This window comes from Zosterops lateralis, assembly GCF_965231275.1.
Source record: "Zosterops lateralis genome assembly, chromosome: 2".
In the NCBI taxonomy this organism is placed as follows: Eukaryota; Metazoa; Chordata; class Aves; order Passeriformes; family Zosteropidae; genus Zosterops; species Zosterops lateralis.
Window position 1 is genome coordinate 86,153,356 of NC_139763.1, and position 19,216 is coordinate 86,172,571.

Here is a 19,216-nt window from a genome sequence, read left to right on the forward strand (position 1 = left end):
AAAACTGAAACAAAAACTTCTTCAAAAAAGTACCAGGACACAGCTGAGGCTGAGATTTCAGGGAGCAGGCAAGAGAGCAAGAGAAATAATGTTTAAGTAGGTATTGAAATAGAGAAATGCAAGACTCAGAGCCTCTCTTTTATTAATAAAGACCAGCTGGTGTTAGGACAGAGAGTGCCGCCTGCTGGCATGAACCAGGGCTCTCCGAGGCAAGACATGTCTTTGCCACCAGCTTTCTGCTTGACACCAGAAAATCAATAAGAAGGTGTCTTTCCAAATCAGTGTTCCATGGGAATTCGGTACATGACTGTTCCCATGACACCTATAACTGTCTTTTTTACTTTTCCTTTAGCCCTCCTTGAAATGAATATATTAATACTTGCCTGTCTGGTAGGGTTGCCATGAGGTTAATTTAATATTTGTAAAGTAATTTGATCCAGGGCTAGAAAATGCTGCATAAATGCAGTATATTACGATTAGAAAGATCCAGGGGAAAGCCTCTACCAGTCTGGTAAGGTCACAGAACTGTGCCTTTTTGTGTGGAAAAATATAAGACAATCAGGTAAGGTGGAAGACTTTCAAATATCTCTGCTTTCCTAATGAAATGCAAAGCAGTCAGTAAAGTGGAGGGAGACTTGCAAATGAGAAGAACACTGAAGTATCCTGATAGATATATATAAACACATAAATATATATATAGAACTTTCCTGTTTTTCTTCCTGATCTTAATGAGCAAAGATGACTGAATGCCTTAACACAGCCTTCTCGAGCCATTTGACTGAGGAGCACTGTGCTCCACCCTTTTTCCTTTTTTCTCTCCTCATAATCAAGGTTTTTCTTTTCGTATCACAGCAAACTCTCCTTTGCCTTTCTAGCACCTGCACAGTCTCGTAGTAAGCCGCAATGCACTTATTCAATCCTACCTTAAATGTCCTGTCTTTTATCTCCCAAGCTCACTATCTGGATAAGGTAGTGAAAGGTATGCTCTTCCTTCCTATTTTTTCCTATTGTCTTTGTGTTTCTTTTTAAAAAATGCACCGTGAACATGCTGTGTTGAGGTTGCATCTCTTCCTCATTGTCACCAAAGTGGTCCCTAATGTCTGGAAGGGTGAACTTTCCAGTCATTTAGGTAGGAAATACCTCTGTAAGTGCTGTGACCCTGTGTTAACATCATATCAATGTTCCTACCCATTCCCGTGTCCCTGCCCTCCCCTCCAAATCATCTCTCATCCTCACCCTTCCCACTCAGGTAAGGCAAGTCAGGAGAAAAGAAGTGTCTGTGAATACGGCAGGAGCCCTGTACAGTGATGTGTTTTAATTAAATGTCTGTGGTCCATTTTGTAACACAGGTGAGTGCACTTTCTGTGTGGAGTCTTCATGTATTTGATCCACAACTGCCAATTCTTACCTGGGAGCTTTGACTAATTATATATTGGGTTTTTTTCTAATACAAAAATGTTATGATCCCAAAACCTCTGGTTGCATAAATCTGCAAAATCTGTAGAAATTAGTGATGCTGCATTAATGTACGCTACAACAAAATCCAACCTTATGCTCATGTTGGTAAGTGTAATACAAGTCTAGCACCCAGGTCTTCCTTCAAAAAAGAAGAAAAGGAATTGAACTGTTAGAGAATAGAGATCATCTGTTGTTTTAAAAAAAATCACAGTTATTTATTAATCAGAACAATGAGCTAAATAACTTCAGGACTTTTTAATAGAACAGACAGTTTCACAATGCACTTAGCTTTTGAAAAATATTGAAATAGCGTGCATATGGTTAAATACAACAATCTGACAATAAATATGATTGAGTTGGACTTAAATATTTTTCTACATGGCTGATTTGACAGTAACAGCAACACAGTGTTGACACCATGCAAGCATCATATGTTTGCTGGTTAAACACACCAAAAAATCAGGTTGAACAAATCAATTTTTTTCTGTAGTATTATCCTTCTTTTCAGGTTTTGAGCAATCAAAAATAGCAGCTGTGAGAGGCTGAGGATGAAGAGCAGATATGCTCAAATATTGACCCCAAGAACAGTTAATATTAAGTTTTTGCTATATAGGGCTTGTGTGGTGTGACAAAAAACATGTTGCCCTACTGACTTCACTTCTCTGGGTGAATTTACAGTGCAATGTTTTCCTTTTTTTCCCATTGAGGATTAAAGGCAGATTCAGGCACAATTGCAGATCCAAAAAAAGTTTGAACAGACAAATACTAATGATGAGGAAATGTCCATAGTTTAAATATTTCCATCTTCAGTATAATGCAGCAACTGGTAGTCGTCCTTGGACCCCTCTTTGATCAGTTGATTGTACAATGGTAGTTAGTTTTCTCTCACTGCTTAGCACCAATGAAATCATGCTTGACTTTATTTAAATTAGGACGAAAATGTACATTCTCTTTCTTAGCTCAGGGAAAGAGAGTCATTTATTGTGCCCTTATGAAGTAATCATGGTGGCATCCTCAGAGAAAGATATGGGCCATCACTAGGGAGCATGATCAGAACCTACTGTTAGTGTTCCACATCTCAGTGTTTCATGTTTCAAAACCCCAGGACTCCTACTTTTCCTCCCAATGTGTATTGGAGAAGGTTGCATCAAAAAGTAGCAGATAAGGACTGAGGGCATAGAAGAGATGAAAAATCAACCTGCAGATCCTGGCAAGGAACCTTCAGTACTGATTTGCCCATTGAGTGGCCCAATTTTTTACCTAAGTCTTCTGTAGCTGTCATTTTTCCTCTAGGTAGCTTTTTGACTTGCCTTTATGCCCAGTAATAAAGACACATTATATTTAGTGAGTATTTCAGTGGGTAACAGGTTAAGCAACATACTGAGAATAAAAGATCATCTCTTGCTATGCATGGCTGCTTTTGGAAAGATTCGCAATAGCTGAAACATTAAAAGTACATGGTTTTTTACTTGGCTAACTGCATGGTGTGCATTTTTCAAAACTAAATTACTCATGCCCTTTTGGCTTTCTTAATTATTAACATCTTTCTGGTTGAAATCCCTTCCCAGTAATCCTCTGTTGTCAAAGGGTGAGCCTGATTTACTGCTGAATCATTCCTATAGCTTCACAATAAACCAGTCAGAGAAGATGTAGAATTGTCCCTTAAAGGGGAGGGCAACTTTCAGTAGTAGATATCAGCATAATTGAGCCAAGAAGCTCTAACTAGACTCAGAGTAGAGTCTTCTAAACTAAGGCCTAATTAACACTGGTAATGCTTAAAATGAGAAGAGGTGCCTATTATTTTAATAATAATTAAAAGAGGTGCTCATTTTAGAGAGAGTTTCTCCATCCAGAATATCATTGGATCTGATAGTACATCAGCATAATTAATTTCTATTACTGAATATCAATTCTTACTCTTCAAAAATAATCATTAACCACATTAACACTGTAGTGATGCATATATAAACAGCTAGTTTGAATTTTAAAGTTGCTGTACAACATTAGAATTCAGGGGTGGCAGCAAGGGCTGATCCTGAAGCCTGAGAGCAAGTGAGAAGCCAAGGTCTGACCAAATCCAGTTCCCTTAGTTACAAGTGTAGGAGCTCTGGTTAGTAACTTCTTAACCTTCCTATTAGAGAATATATATGATTAAAGCTTTCTAGATTCCCATCACCACAGAATATCATGGTGCTAGTTTGAGTTGAGTTGGTTTTGGGACACTTTTACCAAGCTTTTGTAGTTTGCAGGGATCAGCTGATGCTTTGCTCCTCACCTTTAGTCTTAGAGAAGCTTCTGAAGTTTCTGTTCCCTCAAACTTCAGGCATCTGCATCTTCATGTGTTGCATTCAGCCAAGTCCCAGAGCTCAACTGCTGTCTGGGATTTGATAAGAACATCCATCAGTGCTTTCCTACTGACAGTGAGGGAAAGATAATAAATAGCCTTTTCTTCTAAGTCTTATTTCAAGTGGCAGTGAGGTTTGCCTTGAAGAAAAATACCAGTAAATGTTGCTTATAATTGGACTAATTAGAGAAGGTTTTAACTGTACAGATCATTAATAGCAGATTATTTTACCAACAGCCTTAAAAATTGGAGGATAACTTCTGGTGACAGTCTCCTTTGACTCTGATGGTCTTTGCTTCTCTGTTTCAAAATTAACCCACTTTTTATATTGTTTCCCTGATCTCTTCTCTCACTTTCATGGCAGACCTGACATCTTTGTGAATGCCCTCCAGAATCTTTCAGCAGCGCTTACATGTGCTTTAGTTTGAAGCTCACATAGAGGGTTTCCTCCCCCTTTTCCAAAACAGCCCTATTCATGTGTTTGATTCTCTTAGTCACCCAAGTACAGTTAACACTGCAAAGAGGAATAATGGATCATTGGTGACTTCTAGCTATGAGAAATCAGAGCTGCAAGATTATGGTGGTGTAAATCTCTGAGGATTAAGCCATCCTGCTGTGGTGACATTCAGAAGCAATTCGAAAACAAGATGATCTCTTTGCTTTATTCCCCAGCATGGGGGAAAGGAGAGGATAAAGTTTATTTTGTATCATCTTTTCATCAAGTGCTTTGAAGTGCACTGTTTGTGGAATGAGGAATATTGTACCATCCTGTCTGTGTAGCATAAGTGATGGTCAAGTCTCTGTGCAGTGAACCAGTTCAGAAATGGTAGTACTTATAGGTCTATTCTCCTGGATGTATTGGCTCACACATCTCTGTTGTCTTCTAACTTTCTGAAGCCCCAAGTCCTCTGACAGCTGCTGGTTTGTTTTTGGTTTTTTTTTTTTCCTATTAATGGTTTACTTTTTCTATACATCATAAAAATGTCTGCTCTCCTACCATACCATGATACTAGAGGAGTTCAGTTTAATCCTCACAGCATTAAAATTTTAATGAACCTTCTAATGTAATGGTAAACATTGGAAAACTTGTATGTTCCTATACGTGTGAAGAACCACTTGTCATCAGGAAACAGTTCTTTCTGGCTCCTTGGAAGAGCTTTATCAACTAGGAACCAGGGATTATGTTCTCCGTAGTGGGAAGGATCAAACTTACTTTTTAGACTTAAAGAGTGCCAAGACAGTGGAGTATAAAATTGCAGGTAGGAGTTACCCTACTTTAGATATTTACAGATGCTTGTCTCATCTGGGCACCCTGGATTCCTGTAGTACTCAAGATGAGGAAAAAATATTTTGAGAAGTATCTTATGAGATACTCACTCTCATCTTTCTCCTCTCCTGACCAATGCTTTTCCTCTGCTTGTTCTCTTTCTGAAATACTTGGATTACTTTCTCTGGGTCCAGATCAAGAAGATTTCAGAGTAAATACTCGAAGTCTATTCAAATACTCTCAAGCATGTTTCATATAGACAATGAATTGCACACAAAATTCAAACACATAGGATTGAAAAGGGTCTCCTTGTTAGCGTCCAGTCTTCTTGCTAGCAGTCTTCTGCTGGCAAGGGCAACCACATTATGTAAAACTTTATATGAATTTACCAAGCTCTGTGGATAAGTAACTGAAGAATCTTCTCCTTAACACTCCCACAGGGAGACTGCTCCAGAACTTCATTCCTTTGATCCTTGCAAATGATTTTTTTTCATAATTTCTAGCCAGAATTTGTTCATACTTGGTTTAAGTCCATTTTTTCTTGTGCCAGCATTATTCTCTTTACCTTAAATAGCTTTTAAGAAGTTTTCCCTTCTCAATGTTTATGTGTTTCATGAACTTGCAGAAAAAAATCATAGTCTTTTCAGCCACTATTATCCAAGGAGAGACAAATCAAGCTCTTCCCATTTCCTCAAATGCCAAAGGTGCCTCATCCAAACTAAATAATCTGTTTTCTGCCATTCCAAATTCTCTTTTTCCTAAGCCTGGGAGAGTAGAGCACATGCAGTTCTGTATGAGCTCCTTGTTTTTATAGCTACGTTAGTTTACCCTTGCATTTCCTGGGCACTTCTCACATGAGACAAGATCATCATGTCCTCAACTTATTCAAGTCTTTCTGCTTCTCACTTCACTCCTGTCCAGGTCAACAGTACAGCACTTTTGTTCTGCTCAGTCTGTGCAACTGTAGGATAGAAGAGAACTTTGTAGCAAAGGTTTTTAAGAGTCCGAGGAGTGAAAACAAGAGGTGTGCTCAGCGGTAATGCACCAGCCAAGTTCTAATGGAGCCATCCAATATCCACATAAAGCAAGGTTTCTTCAGTGGCTTTTCATCTAGATAAATTAAAGCAGTGGCACAGGTTCCTGGGAAAGCTGTGGATATCCCGTCACTTGAAGCGGTCAGGGCCAGGCTGGATGGGGCTTTGAGCATCCTTGTCTAGTGGAAGGTGTCCCTGGCCGAGGCAGGGAGGTTGGAAATGGATGAGTGTTAAGGTCCATTCCAACCCAAACCATTCTATGATTTTTAGAGATGGCAAAAAACTCGTATCTCTACTGTCAGGATGGTCCCATCCAAACTGGATTTATCTACTCCAAAATGGGATTACCTACCTAGCTAAGTAATTTTAGAAGGTTATTTAATACACTTCTTCCTCTTTCATTCTCAAAATAGCTGAATGCTTTCAGCTTGTGCTGAAAGTAAGTAAAGCGATTAACCATAAATTAGCTGTAGCATGGAAAAAATCTGAATAAATGGTTAAAAGTTTGGCATTGTTGTAAGTAACTGAAGGCAGGTATTAAAATGAAGAATTTCAAGTAACCTTGCCTATAAATGGCTCTTCTGTAGTATATAAACAGTAATATAATGTATAAATACCAAAATACACAACAGCATGCTCACACATACACAGTATTTGCCACATCCCAGAATACACATTTTAAAAGACTGAAATGCAACAAATTTGTTTGTAAATAAAAATATATATTTAAGATCCTTCTAAAGGACTTTTTCTTACCACCTTTGTTCCTTCTTCCATTTGGTCCCTGTAAATCAGTCACTTGTTTAAAAAACTGTCCTAAAAAATGTTTGGTTTTTTTTTCTTTTCACTGGGAAAGGTTCTGTGAACTTTAAAAACTCCCTGTGAAACATTTTGTTGTTGTTGTTTTAAAGACATTTCTAAGCCCCATTTCCCCAGTGCAGGACACACTATGACATGGGATGCTCTAGGTGGGGTTCCAGCTTTGCCTTGGGGAGACCCTCATGCATCATATGGTCAAATAGGTGTTGGGACAACACACACCTTTTCTCTGTCCTTTAGCACAGGATAGGTTCGTGTCATTCACATAGGTTCACAAACCTATCTTGCAAAGCTGAGGGCCTTAAAAAACTCAGACTATGTGGCAGGATAGCACTATACACAAATAAATAGAGAAAGCATTAAAACAGGGCTCAGGAAGACTGAATTGTGTCCCTGGTGTAATCAGTCCTGCTGAGTGACCTTCACAGTCACTTCACTCCCTTGTACTTCAGTTTCCTAAGCTGTTAAGTGTCTCTTACATTTCTGACAGCTTGGTGGTAAAGATTTTTGAGCTCTACAGGTAAAAAGCCCCCAGAAGGGTTTAAGCTAGGCAGCCTTCCTCACACCACTGCTTACTGTGGAGATTACTCTCCTATTTTCTTGAAGGGGTGGATTGGGGGAGAAGTACAAAAATCTCAGCAGGAGGTCATCAGATGAGAAAATCAAACCCTGGTGAGCAGACTAGGGGGTTGAACACTGGGTTGGTGTTCATCCCCCCTAACTAAAAGGTATCACCTATAAAATGCCTGCCTCTGTGCTGGGCTCTCTCTAGTCACTGGGGAGAAATGGATGTTTCCAGAGCATGCTTCTGCTCATCACCATGAGCATCAAACCCACACAAGGAGATTTCTGCCCTGGGACAGTCTGTTTCTGTGCTGACTACAGAGAGTTGAAGATATCTCAGTTATAGATTAATTTGAACCAAATGAGATGAATCCCTCCCAAAATTACTACAGTAAAGAAACTGTACGTCTTCCAAATATTTTCTGCCTTTCCCTTTCCAGCTGGTTTTGAATGCTTACCAGTCTGAGATCTCAGTATAACTAAAAGCCAGCTGCTTTATCTTGCTGGATGTTGGGAACTTTAACCCCAAATGCAACTTAGGTAACCCTGAGTACTGGTCTTACATAGCAGATGTTTTGAAGGGCTCAGAGGGCAATGTGCTGCCTTGCTTTTACAACCAATGAAGCAGGAATATCTCAGTGCCCCCCTGAAACTCACCATTCCCTGAGTGCAGTGAGTGAGGTTATGCTGTGAGGATCTCCTGGGAGAGCCAGAAGCAGCTCTGCCCATTGAGTGGTCACCACCATCCTGACACCAAGGAGTGTTCATTCCAGGTGGGAAGACACTGAGTGGGAGTAGAGAAATAAACTGAAGGCAAAAGGGAAAAAGCTGTTTAATGAGGCCATTTCCAGGCTGTGTTGCTTTGTGTTTGGAGTGCATTTGAACGTGTGGCTGTTTGCCTTGCAGAGGGATGCCCTGGCTTGTGCAACGGCAATGGCAGATGCACTCTGGACATGAACGGCTGGCACTGCGTCTGCCAGCTGGGCTGGAGAGGAGCAGGCTGTGACACTTCCATGGAGACGGCATGCGGCGATGGGAAAGACAACGATGGAGGTAGGACATGAGCACATGTGATATGTCAGGCTTCGCAGAGCCTATAAACCTCTCACAGTGAACAGTCATCTGGGCTTGATTCTGCAGGGCAGATTGTTTTTTGACAGCTGGTGGAGAACAGACAGTGAAATCTGCCAGGCTGACTCAGCCAGAGTGGATTGGAATTCAAATTAAATGGGTTTGGATCTGGGATGCCAGGGCTGAAGAGGGATATTTGTTTATCTTCAAATCAAGTCCATATAGCAGAGAGCAGGGGCACAGGCTGTGCACCTGTCCAATCCCCTCACCCCAGCCAAGTGGCTCAGCAGTGACACGATAGGACCACCTCAGACAGCAAACATCCCTGACTGCTCAAACTTTGCCCTCACTGCCTGAGGCTTTCATCAAGGCTCTCCAGTCGGTCACTACTGACTTTGGATAGATATTTCGCAGAAACTTAGAGGCTTGGGTGACTGATCCCCATGCCCACAAGCCATCCAATCCCTCTCAAACCATGTTTTATTGATTACTGTTCCATATGTAATGATGTCAGGCATGTGAATAATAGCTCTGTGTAATGCAAACTTAATATTCAGAGTTATCTCATTACAAAGGAAACCGTGGTGCAGTGTGAAGGTTTGAATTAGAGAGCAGGAGATGAGATATTAAATTTAAGGCATAAGGGAGACTGCATAATTTGTTTTGTTGTCACTCAGCAAAAGGCTTTGTAAACCACAAGTCTGGACCAGGACCCAGACTGTGAAGTGGAGACTGCATTTTGCAAGCCTCTGTTTTATCATATTCACAAGAACAGTACAGTTAAAAAAAATAATAGCCAAGCCAAGTCTGTGATTATCTGCTTCACAGCAACTGCAATTCTGATTGAATATTTAAAATACTTCTGCACATCTGGCATGGCAAATGGACCAAATTAGCCCTTTAGAAAAGATGGAAAAATTGGAGAACCATACAGAGAATACACACTACAAAACAAAGATGGCTTTTTACCTCGTGTGGAACTGAATATCACTGTTCTTGTCTTTTCTATTTACAGTTGACACAGGGCAGTAATAAAGGTCATCACATCAGATGTGTAAAAATACAGTAAATTGGCCCAAGGATAGTCCCAGTTTCCGTGGAAAAAAATAACCAGTAAAAACCCTGTGAAGTTTTTAGAAAGAGAGGGAAAGGGTAATCCAGCCTAACATATGATGTAAATCACAACTGCATGATATCACAAAGAGCATAACCACACTCTGAGCATCTCTTTGTATCTCCTGATTCAAGGGTTAACCTTTTTACCTGGGTTGCTCTCACCTTGAAATGGGCTGCCTTGCAAGCCTGCAGGACAGCAGATGTAGACAGGAGAGACAAAAGGCATTGACAGGTTTACAAGTTAGTGCATATCAACTACTAACTGGCATTTGGTGAACTTGTGTGGAGCAGTGGTGTGCACAGCAAGAACAGAGAAACTGACAGGTTGTAACTTATTGCCTTGTGACAGCTTATTCATGTCTCAGAGCCCACAAATGGGTGTTGACTTTATTCTTGGTACAGTCAAAAAAAAAGTATGTACATGGTGTGCATTACAGATTACAGATAATCTGTCATACACTGTGCCTTTGATTTCGCTGTGTTACTACTAAGGGCTCTCCTCAGCTAGGAAGTGAAATAGCAGAATACATTTACTTTATTAAATTCTTTTTATATGTTTTAATGGGTCATTTGTATTTGTGAGCTCGAGTCTGGAATTTCAACCCTTGAGATATAGGAGCTTCAGCAGTGGTGAGGCATTCCTGTTTTGAAGGCTTAGACCTTTTTTTGGCACAGGAATTCAAATAGAGGTACAGGGACTCATGAAGAAAGGCTGATGCTCTGCCTGTTTGCTAGATGTTATGCTGATTTCCACAGCAAGTGGAAATGTTTGTAGAATATCAGAGCATAATTTAGGTTGGAAGGAACCTCCAGCAGTTTTCAGTTCAACCTCCTGTTCAAGGCAATACTAATTACATCAGGTTGGTCAAGACTGTGTCCAGTCAACTCTTGAACACCTCCATGGATGGAGGTCCCACCTCTGGACAAGCTGCTGTAGTTTTTGACTATCCTTATAGTAAATGTTTTTCTCCTTGTATCTAATCATAATTTTCCACGTGCCAAATGAATGTTTGTTGCCTTTTGTCCAACATCGTCTAAGGCATCCGAGAGTACCCCAAAGCTGGCTTCTGGTTTCCCATTCACAATAACTTAGGTGTCTGGTAGAGCATATATATATATATTTCATGTGTGACAATTCCCTTTGGATTTCTCCAATATCCAAAGGCAACTCAAATCACACTAGGCATCTGTGTTCAGCAGAACTGAGCCCATTCATCATAAACATTATACCTTGGGAAGCTTCTGTGCTTTGAAGAGCACTGAAGAGATGCATGCCTGAAGCCTCTCCAAAAATATATATGAAGTCTGTGGAGAAGCACTGTGGTTTCTCCCTCTTTTGGGATTCTATCACATACAGTGGAGTGATGCATGCTAAGGCTTGGAGAAAGGCGGTTTATTTTGGTTCACCAGAAAGGATCCGAACGTGGAATTTGCTCATGAATGTTGGCTATGGGGGTAAAAGTCCTTTCATGAAGCTTAAGAAGTCAAACAACTGACCTAGTCAAAATGGATACCATGAGTGGAGAGAAAGAGGTTAGTGGGGCTGTTCACAGTACTGAGGGGTTCACTCTGCCTGAGCTCATACCTGGTTCCTACACTCTGGTGTCGAGTGTCTGCTAATCAAAATCTCTGCAGCCGGAAATTCCTCAGGATAATGGGAGCTGAAGTCAGAAACTTTTTCATCAGCTCCCAGCCTAATCATACCCTGAGGGATACGGGTGCTAAATTACAGGGTGTGTTCGCCTCTTAAATCTGGAGGCTGTTCAGATAAACAATAACAAGCTGAGCAGGAGTCACAGAGAGACTTGGTGAAATGTAATCTTTGTTCAGGCTAGTAAAAAGTTGTTTCTGAGCACAGTTTCCTCTCCACACAAAAGTGTCATTTGTCAAAGCTAGCACTTAGGTTTCACACCCAGGTCCACTTTGTTTACACTTTTAAACACCAAGCCCATCAACTTGAAAGAAACTGTAGTGAGTAACTGAGAGCAGCAGGTGATCATCCAGTATCAGTTAAGGAAAAACAGTGCAATGACAGAGCTGTAACAATCTGGGTAAAAGGCCAAGATTTTGTACATTTGACCTAAGAGGCCACCTGTATTACAGCAAACAGGAGGTGTTTCTTTAAAACAAGATGAGAAAAGTGGTTCTTGCCTCACTTGATCAGAAAATAACCTCTAATTCGTGTCTGCAAACACTCAGTACCTAAGAGTAGGTGTGACAGGTAGTACCTACATGTCTCACCCCACACTGAGTGCTCTGTCATGTACTTGAAGAATAAGTTTGAAAGTTTAAAAAAATGAAGGAAGTTATCTTCTGTGACAAGTCCTAAAAGTGGAGTTAATGGCATTTGATAATACCTTGGGAGGAGGCTGGTATTCCATAGGCTAAATGTGGGCTCTGTTGCATTGGTAGACTCCTCTGTTAGGAACAGAATGTACAGGAAAAACTGAGGGGAAGAGAGGATATTGTTAACTAATCTCATGAATATGCTGTTGAATAGCAAAGCTGTGTTACCCCTCCTTGTTCTGGAGAAGTCATCTAACTGTTGAGAGCCAGAGTTGTCCAGTTGTGTATTTCGATGTCTTCACACGACAACATCACGCTGAGGTGAAATCATGACAAGACTACAGATGTTAAATTAAATTGCTCATTTGGTCTAAAAGTTCAACACAGTAGCTTTACTTGAAGGCCTTTGTTATTGTTTGGGGCTTTTCCAGAGTAGCCAAGTCTTTCAGGTAGGGTAAAGCTTGCTGCTTCTCCAGGAACTGGAACTAACCCATCCTTTAAACAATTCCAGTTTAAATTTCCTGCTTTAAACAATTCCAGTTCCTGAACAGCTGCTGAACTCGGTCAAACATGAATCTACTTTACTTGTGGAAGGCAAGAGTCTGTCTCATATGAAAAATATGTCTGAAATAACAATGTTCACAATATTATCTAAATCTTCATGTTCATCAGAGGTTTCTGTTCAGTTGCCTGCTGTTCTCCATTGCCTCTTCCCAATTTAAATACTTCCAAAGGCTAGTGTTAGTGGTTAAGGGAATAGATAGATAGATAGATAGATAGATAGATAGATAGATAGATAGTTACCCTTCCCAGTCAAATAAGGCTGGTCCATCATAACATATATTGCACACCATTACATAAAAGTATAGAAACTTTGTTTTTCGTAGCTGTCATCTGGTGAACGATCTTCCTTTGAGACTGAGAAAAATAAACCATCCTGTTTTCTTTCTCTGCAACAATTGTATTAGCAAAGCTCCTTCCCCTCAGTGTATGTCTCATTTAGCCTAGGACAAACAGAGAGTTCCAATGTACCCATGGTCCCATTTTGCCTTTGCAAGTTCAGACTGTGCTCCTCCAGATGCTTCCCAAAAGCTAGCAGGTAAAACAATTTGTTTGCTTTTCTTCCCTTATCCTCCTGGACCAGAACAACTAAAGGTTGCCTTAATCTCCCAACCCTGGAGCAGTGAGCAGGTCACTTCAGGGACAGTGTAATTCAGGAATGGCTTCTCTGAGGCAAATCAGTGCTGTTTGTTTAACTCTACCTTAGCCCACTGGTGACTCCACAGTGCCTTGCTCCATTCAAGGATCAGGTAGTGCTTGTAGTAAGGTGGAGACATACATAATGCTTTGGAACAGCAGCTTTTCAAATCTTTGGCAAGAGAAATTTTGGCACAGCATTCTGGCCTTCTTAACAACCATGTGTTCACCGTCTGTCCACCACATGCCAAATAGGGTTAGAGAGCTGGCAGAAGTCTGCACTGATCTTGGCAGTGCATAGGGTTACACCTGAAGGTAGTCCCAGGGTTGTAAAGTGAATGGTAAAGAATCCAGGAGAACCCCAGAATGCAAACCTTTGATTTTGCAAATGCTTGAGCTGCAGGCAAAGTGATGGGATGCTTTCTGATACTTCCTTTTTGCCCTCCTGTCCTGGGCTTTAATAGCATGAGAAGATTGTCTCCTGAGTGTGGTATGTGAACTGTCTGCTTCCTCAAAACCATAAAAAATTATGCTATAGTGTGCTGTCTACATTTGTGGAGGGAAGTATTGATATCTGAATGCACCTGGGAAAACAGCCATCATAAATTAGCATTTACCATCACAGATAGATCCAGTCAAACAACAGTGTCATCTTGGAGGAACCATAAAGTGCTACTAAAAGGATGAGACAGTCTGCTGTGCCTAAAAGATGAGGTAGCTGATATAATTTGTTGGAAATCACCCATCTTCTCTTCCTCTGTTTCATGGTGACTGTTAATTGACTTCTCCTCAAATAAAATTACCAGTTCACATTTTCAGGTTTCAAGTCTTTGTTGATTATGAGTTGGATGGTAACACATGGGTGTACCCTGTGGCTAATTGTTGGCAGCAAGGCTAGCAGGAGGGCAGCATTTACCCAGGCATTCCAGCATCCTAGAGCAGGTATTGATTGTGCCATTGGAGAGGATGATATGTTGTGAACTGGGAGCCTAGCAGTGCCTTGTCTTGACACCTTGGGTGAGCTCCTAGTCCTTTCAAGGAGTCCCTAATGAAATGCCTCTGATAAATAGATTCAGAAAGAAGCTATGAAAATGCTCTCTGTGTTGAAGGAAACGTACCTTTTTCTGCTGAAATGAAGGAGCTAACTTATGGGAAGGAGGCACTGCTGGTACACAGGGTGTAACAGAAGGTGACATGAACCAGCTTCAAAAAAACCCCAAATTGGACACTTATTTCACAAAGCATTTCTGCACCTCAGAAGGTGCTTTAAAAGAGTTTGAGAACCAATGTTTAAAGCAGAAATTCAGGAAAGCTCTACCAGACCTACTTTAGCACCTAAGGCAAACTGTTGCAACTTCAGTGAGGCAGAAAGTCCCCTTAGAATCCTAAAGTTTTGCGGCAACTGTGCTCAACATGCACAGTGTGCACGACCACTTTCCTCTTGACCAGGATTTGAGAAACGTGCCAATATGTGAGTTATCTGAGACTACTTTCCAAGCTGTTCTCAGATGATTGCTTAAATTGGCTTGGATTCAGTCAGAATATGTTAGGGTGAACTTTTCAGCAGCAGCTTAACACTTGCAGCACTTGCCAGGAAAGTGAGAGACCTTGGTGACAAGGATCTCTCAGCTGCTGAGGGTGTGAAACCACTGTTCCCACCAAAAAACTGCTAAGTTCTGAGTTCCTTGTGTTCAGAGGAATAATTTTTGAGAGGTACTTTGGCTCTTGAAGGAGGCAGTTTCAGGTACACCATTGCATGATGATTGATCAGGTTAAGCAGCTTGTACTTACTGCCCTGTCCAAATCCTAGTCACAGAATCAGAATATCCTGAGCTGGGGGAGCTCACAAGGATCATCAAGTCCCAGCTCCTGGCCCTGCACAGGACAACCCCAACTGGCAGGTTTGGTGCTGTGACCACTTCCCTGGGGAGCCTGTAGCAGTGCCCAACCACCCTCTGGGTGAAGAACCCATTCCTAATACCCAGCCTAAACTTTACCTGACGCAGCTTCATGCTATTCACTCAGTCCTTTCACTGGTCACCAGAGAGAAGAGATCAGTGCCTGCCCTTCCTCTTTCCTTTGAGAGGAAGCTTCAAACCCTGATGGAGTCTTGCCTCAGTCTCCTCCAGGCTGAACAAGCCAAGTGACCTCAGCCATATCTCATATGGCTTCCCATCCAGAGCCTTCACATTCCTTATAGCCTTCCTTTGAACACTCTCTAATGGCTTAATACGTTTCTTATATTGTGGTGCCCAAAACTTCATACAGGCCTTGAGGTGAGGCCACCCCAGTGCAGAGCAGATCGGGACAATCCCCTCACTTGCCCAGCTGATGAAGCTGTGCCTGATGCACCCCAGGACACAGTCTCTCCTAAGCTAGGAAAGGCTCTCACATACTTTGATCAGCTTCATGCAATTCTCTGAAATCCTAGGTTGCTTGGTTTCTATGCTGCTTTGCTGGCTGTTAAAAATCTGCCTGGACAAAGGAAGAGGGCCATGAAACCAGCTGCATCAACTGTATTCTCCAGAGCAATGATGAGCCGTAGGATGCTGTGAACTTGTAGATTCTAAACACATTATTATAGCTCTGGTTTGTGCCAGATAGTGGTGATTATCATGTGTTTTCTGTCATTTCCTCCTTCCACTTCCCTTCTTTTTCTGTTCAGATGTTTTTTTTAAAGAATGTAGCTCTCGATTAGGATGAACATTTTGCACAGTATTTCTGTAGTGACTACTCCCACAGAGCCCAAGAGCCCAAGGAGTTCTCTAATTCAAATACTTGACTGCTATTACATATGACTGTGTTATTTCAAATTTGCAAACAAGTGCTGAACACTTAGGGAAAGATGTGAGGGCAATTCCTTTCCCAGGCAGCCAGCAATATAATTTAGCCAGGATACAGCCAGTGAGAAGCTTATTCAGGTGAAATCAAAACAGAGCAGGTGGGATAGAAGGAGGGAAGAGAATATAAATAGCTAACAGGGGTCATAGGGAGTTAACAGTCACATTGCTGTTTTTCCTAACAGTTGTGTTTTGTTTCCCTTTGACTTCTTAAAGGGGAGTCAAAAGCTGCAGTTCTTGTTGAACAAATAAAATTTATCTCTGCAAAGCACTGGAGCAAAAAACCCATTTATTCCCCAAATCCAATTGTAATAAATTGAGTGTCAGTCCTCAACTCAGGGCAGAACATCATTATTCCTGTAAAATCTTTATCAGCACAAACATCCATGTGAACAATAACTTGTTTGTGCAAAAGTACTGTGCCATTCCTTTAGAGCCTTCCTCTAAACCAGAGTTTAGATTAGAAATGAAAGGGTAAAACCCGATTTGCTCAAGGCTAAGGCTAAGACTAAGACTTTGTTATCTTTACCTTTGAGCATTTACTTTTAAAACCTTTCCCACCCAAACTCTCCCAGTAATTCATCCAAAAGCATCACAGGACAGTGTCCCCACAAAAAGTGATAATGTTGTCTGATGAATGGCACAGAAAGGGAACTGAAAGATAAGAACTGGATGAGATAAGAGACATGATTATTTGTATATACAATCAGTGCATTTTATGCTTTTGTTGCCAGTGGAAGTACTCCCGTGGAAGACAATGGTGTTTTACTGTTGTTTTTACTTCCTAGTTTTGCTTTGCCTAATACAGTTTCTGATAGGGACTCATCCCACTGCAATCAGTGACAAAAAGTGTCATGGTCTTTAGCAGGAGCAATCCTTGAGTTTGTCATGTATGCTGTCCCAGATTCACCCTAATCAGGCTCCTTAAGCTCACCTCCCTCTGACTGCCTGTCTGCCTGCAGCTCCCAGAGTGTGTCACAGTTCACAGAATGCTCTCTGTGTACAAACAGGTCCATCCCTACTCGTGGCCTGCCTGTTCCAGCCTGACACTTGACATGCAGCACCTGTCAGAGTCTGCTTAAACACATAATAACATCTCTGGTTGCAGGTTATTTGCATTCTCTTGGTGATGTTAGCATGACTGATTTTTGTTGCAGCATCCATAACTCTGTAGAAATGCTCAATTATTCAGTCTCAGCCAGTTAAGACACTGCCCATTAAATCAGCCAATACAATTGTAGGGCCATGAAAAGTCACAGCTAATTTGAAATTTTATTAGCTCTCAGCCGATCTTGTTTACTGCAGAAGCAGCGTCTCAAAATCAGCCCTTTGCTTCTGTATGAAGCTGTTATCCTTGACACCTTTTGGGTGCTGTGTGGCAGTGAGTGAGAAACTTGGAAGCTGACTGCACAGGACACAAAGGAGAAATGAAACTGCTGTGGGATTTGTGAGCACTTTGCAGCCAACAAGTGCAGCAACAACTCAAGGAGAGCAGAGATAGCAAGTAGCCCCATTGCTGCTGAAGAGTAAATATTTTGCAGGAATTTCAGCATTTCTGGTTGGTTTGGATTGATGTAATTTCTTGCATGCATCATACAGACAAATGTCATACAGGACATGATTTTCAGAAAGTGATAAGTCATGAGCAGTGTTTGAAAGCCAATTTTATCTCCTCTTAAATTTGGTATCCAGGTGACTATTTGTGGAAGGCAGTTATGATATGGGGTATCTCATGAAATTCCTGAGTAAGGTCAGCATTTCCGTCTGTTGCCATTATCTAGTGTAGCTGTTTTGGTAGCTATAGTGGGTGTTTAAAGTCTGTTAAAATCAGGTGTTCTCCAGCTGGTATTATTCAAATGTTACACTCATTAGGCCAAAGTCCTGCTCCAAAAAGACACAGATACCTTTGGAGTTCAGCCCCTTCCATGAAACAAGACTCCCAGGGAGAAAAAGCTGAACATACATTGCAGATACAAAACTTTAATGAGAATTGTGGTTATTTCATTGCGTTGTGCTGACACTTCAGAGCCCTTTGGGACCAGAACAGATGTTTTGTGAACAGAAAATAAAAAGACCGTCTCTCTTCCCAGGGAGTTTACAGTCTAAATCAGTGTTTTGAAGAACTCACTAATGGGATTGGTGGATTTGCAATCTAAGGGAGTCAGAACATCATTCAAAAAAAAAAAAAAATTGCAACTCCACCCACAAGATACAAGCTAGATGGGACATCGCAAAATAAAACTCATTGTCTAGTGATATACAGAGTGAAGATTACCTGATAAAAATGATCTTGGTTCCCTAAAATACACTGTTGGCTGAATAAATTTGAGCTGCTTTATCCTCAATGGCAGAAAAGGAAGGATTTCTGCTTAGCCCAGTTCATTCTCCTTCATGTCCCTCTCTGAAGGGAATGAGCCAGGGCTCACAACATGGCCTGCAGAGGTGCCATCCACTCTGATTTTTAATATGATTACACAAATCTTAGTGAAAGATGCAAACCACTGAACACATTATTTACCAGATGTGACAATGTCTTGCCAATGCCTCCCTTTTCACAACAACAGTGGTTTGATTCATCCCATGGTAACTCTAAGGTTGCAAAAAGGTGTTTATTTCATGGCTCCATGCAAAGGAAGTGAGACAAAATAGTTTGAGTTTGGTTTTAGCAGGACTGTCAAAGGACATATATGTGTATATAGAATACATAAATGGTCTCAAATATGTAAAAATTCCTATTGCATGGAAATAAGAAGAAACACAAGAGATGTCTTAAAATCTGGCTTAGTGACACATCTCTGAATTAATTTGTTAATTGGAAGGAATCCATGATTGAAGATGTTTCTTTAGGGATCCCTTGGAACTGCTTGTTGAATCCAACCCTACTCAGCATTTTCATTATTGTCTCAGAATGTAGTTTACTCCTCTCCTGGTAAAATTTTCAGGTCATCTAAAGCTTGGATATGATGGTAAATAATGTGCCCAGATCATTTTGACACAGACTCACATCACTGCAAGGTCACAATCAAACAAAATATATGATAATGCAGCAAAATGCAAAATAACCCTGGGAACAAAGGATGTTATACTGGAGGGTTGAGAGATTCTTGAAAAGCAATGACTCAGAACAGGATTTTGAGGTCACTGGAGGTAATTGTCTCAACATGAGTTCTCAGTGCAAGGCTTTTGCACCTTAACCTCTATGAACCTTAGAAGTATAAAA

The 19,216-nt window shown here is 41.0% G+C and overlaps 1 protein-coding gene across 1 annotated transcript in view; it reads left to right on the forward strand.

Moving 5' to 3' along the window:
• TENM4 (teneurin transmembrane protein 4) overlaps nt 1-19,216 on the forward strand; it is a gene marked incomplete at its 5' end in the record, with an annotated part of 340,098 nt that overhangs the window by 223,569 nt on the left and 97,313 nt on the right. Inside the window, one exon of the mRNA XM_083855254.1 lies at nt 8,393-8,539. Coding sequence (XP_083711380.1) covers nt 8,393-8,539 — 147 coding nt within the window. The remainder of the gene's footprint in view (nt 1-8,392; nt 8,540-19,216) is intronic.